General features: G+C 49.0%; 1 protein-coding gene across 1 annotated transcript in view; it reads left to right on the forward strand.

Annotated features, from left to right (window-relative positions):
• The window catches only part of SLC6A2 (solute carrier family 6 member 2), a 42,834-nt gene that overhangs the window by 10,331 nt on the left and 27,727 nt on the right, over positions 1-4,776 (forward strand). The window contains exon 3 of the mRNA XM_003792547.1: positions 3,371-3,502. Coding sequence (XP_003792595.1) covers positions 3,371-3,502 — 132 coding nt within the window. The remainder of the gene's footprint in view (positions 1-3,370; positions 3,503-4,776) is intronic.

The raw sequence follows: 4,776 nt of genomic DNA on the forward strand, positions 1-4,776 counted from the left end.
TTTTTTTTTTTATTTTTATTTATTTATATTTTTTGCAGTTTTTGGCCAGGGCTGGGTTTGAACCCACCAGCTCTGGCATATGGGACCAGCGCCCTACCCTTTTGAGCCACAGGCACTGCCCCCCTCTGAACTTAATGAGCCCCACGCTTCTCTTTCTGAGGACCTGGCATTTGCCCGGAGGATTCCAGACTCCCTATGTGACCCGCAGAGTTCCTCCCTGGTGGTAGGATGGCAGGCAGTATGAGTTGGGCTAGAGATGACGGGACAAACACTTTCCTCGCTAACTTCACCCAAAGGCCACTAGTTAGTGTCTTTTTCACAGTGTGGCTGTGTGAATGTGTCACTGTGCACAAGTACATGTGTACCTTAGTGGAGGATGTACCGACGTGCCTTCATGCACACGCATATGTTTTTGGAGACTCCCAGGTGCCAAGACCCTCACAAAGTATGCCCTGCCTGTGTTTTTCCAGGTCATCTGGGCACCTGCACAGCCAGAGCATTGGGAGCCAAAATAAGATGCTGGTCGCATGGGCCCCAAGACCCTCAGGTGCTGTGTGAGGGGTCTGGCTGCACCTGGCACCATCACACAGGGAAGTGTAGCAGGACGCTAAGAATGTGGCAGTTATAAGCCTTGCAGGGCAGTAACTCCTAAGGGGTTTGCAACCAGCCTCAGTTTCCAAGGAGCTGCTGCAGGATTGTTTATAATAGAGCCATCTGCAGCTGACTTCCGTCACGCCCGAAGCCCCTTTCTGACCCTTCATCCCTGCCCTGGTTTCCCTCTGCAAGTGGCCTTGCTCGAGCTGGCTGACCTATTACAGTGCAGGGCCCGGGCCACCAGGCAGCTGCCCCGTTCTTCATTCACACGCAGCCATTTCCCCAGCCCTGAGTCTTCTTGATCTGTTTTCACCCGAGAGAAGCTTTGGCTGGCCCACATCTCACAGGCACATAGACAAGCGCCTGGATGCCTTTCCTTCCTTGGTCTGCTTGCTGTGACGCCCAGCCAGCAGCAGAGGAGATGACTGCCAAGTGGGCAATTCACCCCGGCATTGGCAGAGCCACCTGGAGGTTCAGAGGTGAGGAAACCGGCCAAAGTGAGAAACTGGGTGGATCAGCTGATGTTCTCTCTGCCCTCCTTGGCCATGCAGAAATGAAAACTGAGTCACCAGCTGCCCTCCATGGGGCCCAGACCCGAGCTGTGACTCCCTGCTATTCCTTTGACGTGTTCCCTTGGGCTGCTGACTCCAGCCCCACCCCACCCGAACCCCCAAGGGGAATAGCAGTTGGCCCCAGGCAGAGTGGGGCTCCCACAGATGCAGGTTTGAAGCCAAGCTGCTTACTTACAAGTTTAGACAAGCAACTTGACCTTTTGAAGCCTCAGTTTCCTGATCTGTAAAGTGGAATTAGTGGTAATTCCCTCTCGGGGTGGGGTGGGGGGTGGTATTAAGTGAATATTTGGATAGACACTTGTGTATGGCTTGGCATTTAACAGGTGCTCAATAGATAGTAGACTTGTCACTCCCGCTGCCCTCCCCCACCCCGCTGCCTGTCAGGGACAGCCACAGCATCATTCCTGTTGGTGGTTCGGACCGGTGTGAGTTCCCCTGTCAGGTCAGCCCTCTTTATATGGGAGGCAGAGGAGAGCAGAGAAAAAAGAGGAACCAGAGGAACTGAGGCCCAGGGGGAAATGGCACATGGTCGCTTCTAGAAATCCATCCTGGAGCATGAGCTGGGGCCTTGAACCAGTCTATAACAACAGACTGGGAGGCTTACCTGGTCTCAGATCTCCAGTCCCAGAACAACTGCCCACTGATCCTATTCAGACTCATGTTCTTCATCTAGACTAGAATGTGCCAGGATCTACAGGGTGTGCTGGGAATAGCGCTGAAACTCTAGAGCCAGGGAGACCTGGGCCCAAATCCACTGGCCCATCTTGTGCTCTGAAGGGTCCGAGTCTCCCAACATCGGGACCAACACTTCATTCTTTGTCCTCAAGAACCCTAGGTTTCTGGAGAAGTCCTGAGAAGAAGGTGGAGACTGACATCTGAGTGGCTGAGTGACTTTGCCATAGTTCTTTGAGTTCCAGAAGAACATGGAGACTCAGTTTCCACATCTGTAAAATGGAGACAACGATAATCTTTGCAATTTAGGGCTGTGAGGATTGAATGAGATGCTGCATGAAAAGTGTTTGATGTGTGAGCTGCTGGTACCTGCTGTGAACACGGCTAATGTTACCATTGTTCCGTAATTCCTGCTTTCTCAGTATGGGTGGCTCAGAGAGTATTTGGTTTCCGAAGTGACAGCATCTCAGCCTCCTGATGGCAGGAGGAGTCTGGCTCTGGCCTGATCCACCTCCAGCTGCATCTAGAAAGAAGCTGGCACTTTGCATTGGTCTCACTTGCAGCCTGGGTTGACATAGCAGGTGTCCCAGAGAGTCACCTCTTGGTGTCAGAATTGCAGGACACACTGAGGGTGATCTCTGCAACTCAGATGCATCTAGTGCCAGCAGGAATTGTCCCCTGGATCAGTTGCTGCCTGTTGTCCAGGAACCCCCTCAAGTTCCTGCAGTCTCTGGGTAGGCATGTTCCCTGGTCAGAGTCTTGAGCGTCCGGCCTCTTTGAGTGTTTATCTTCAGCCATGTGTAGAGTGAACCCAACAGGCTGGGAGACCTGGGTGCAATCCTGCCTCTGTCCTTCATCAGCAGTGCACACAGAGACAGGAGAACTCTCTTTTCCACCCTCTTCTTCCCCCTAACTGTTTACTGTGTTTGCAGACTATCGTGAGACTCTAAGAAGAATCCAGTGAGATCATGTTTGGGAAAGCCACACGTGACCCCAAAATGATATCAATATGAACAAAATTAGAAACTCAGTCATATGTAACTGTAGGCACTGTCTCTCCCTCTCTGATTTCAATTTTCTTGCCTGTAAAAGGAAGGGTTTGGGTTAGATTGGCATCCCCAGAGTGATGACTCACGAAAGGAAAGGTTCCGTGTTTCAATAAATTTCATAAAGGTTACACTGTTACCCTCCTCGTGGTGTGTCGTAGCCTACACTTGTGGGTCTAGGCTAGAGAAAGCTGCAAGAATTAAACCTATTTAACTTTGCTCAACCCAGATGCTACTGTGCTATGAATTTGACCACAGACCAACAATAACAATCATTACCATGACTCTTACTATTAGTAGTACTATTACAAGGACTACTTCTGTTAGGATTACTCACATTAATCGCTCTGTGTAAGTATGTTTACCTGACACAAAACACTCCTTGGGAAACGGCCAGGTGGGCAGATAAGTCAGAGTGGACACTGAGCCAAGTGCCCTGAGGGGCAGGGGGTCAAGCGGGTCACACTCTCCCTCTGTGTCCTCCAGGTGCCTTCCTGATCCCCTACACCCTGTTCCTCATCATCGCAGGGATGCCCCTGTTCTACATGGAGCTGGCTCTGGGACAGTACAACCGGGAGGGAGCAGCCACCGTGTGGAAGATCTGTCCCTTCTTCAAAGGTAAAGAAGGGGCCAGGGGAAGTCAATGGTTGTTCCAAAGGGCTTCCCTGTTGCTCCTGGGGAATCAGCCCCAAAGGTGAGAACTAAGGTAGACCTTTTCTCTATGGGATTGACAGGTATTGACAAGGTCAAGAATGTTCACCATTCAAGGTTACATGGAGAAAAGTTGGTGTGCCAGGAATAGCATAAGCATAAAAAGCCTGGGAATGTGGGTTCCAGTCCAGGCTACATGTACCAGCTTAATGACCAAAGAGTGTCTGTTTGGGAAATTCTTAGAGAAATACCAGAAGTACCCAGCACATAAGACCACTATTCTACCTTCCTGCTTTCGTGACAGACATGATCAATCGATTATGGATCTTTTTGAGCTTAGAAAAAAGACTCACAATCCTTCACACATCAGCCACAACTCATCAATTGCAGCTGAGATATAAGATGAAGCCTACTTGTATTCTGAGCTAAAAGCACATCTGCAGAGAATGGCCATAACAAATGCCATTTCTTGGCCCCTACGGAGCTGGGAGAAGGGTATGCAGTAAGAGTTAGTCTGTCTCTGGCATTGGTGAGAGAACTGGGCCTAGATGGCAATGAGGGTCAGTGTGACTCTTACGAGCCTCTCCTCAGCTGGCACGAGTATTCTGAATACCTCCTGTGTATTCAGTCACCTGTGGGAGAGACAGGCAGGCACAAGAGTCTTATAAGACATCTTAGTTGAGATTTTCTTTTGTTTAATTGCCACAACTCAATTCAAAATAGGCCTAATATGAAAGGGAATTTATTGGGTTACTCTATGGTAAAGTTCAGGGACTTTAGCTTCAGGTATAGCTAGATCCAGAGGCCAAAACGGTGTTGTCTGGAATCTCTCTGCATCTCACGTCTGTGTTAGTGTCAGTCTCAGTTACGTTCTTCTCAGTTGCTTGCAAAGATGGCCATCGGCAACTGTAGCTTAAATTCTACCAAGTTTAACAGTGGCCAAAAGCAAAGGTGAAAATAAATAGACAAACACATAATAGCAAAAGTGAAATAAATAAATAAATATTTGTATTGCTTAAAGATCCCAGGGAAGACTCTTAATGGTTTGGCTTGAGTCATACATCCTTTCAATAACCAATCACTGTGGCTATGGGGAAGCAGTGCTCTGATTGGCCAGGCCTGCATCACATGCTCAAGGAAGTGGGGGGGTGTTAGCCTCACCCAAAGCTCACAGACTAAGAATTGCTTAAGGCTAATTCCTTAAAGCAATACTTGGCAAGCAAAAAAAAAAAAAAAAAAAA

Source organism: Otolemur garnettii, unplaced genomic scaffold (assembly GCF_000181295.1).
Source record: "Otolemur garnettii isolate 467f Iridium unplaced genomic scaffold, OtoGar3 scaffold00058, whole genome shotgun sequence".
Taxonomy (NCBI): domain Eukaryota; kingdom Metazoa; phylum Chordata; class Mammalia; order Primates; family Galagidae; genus Otolemur; species Otolemur garnettii.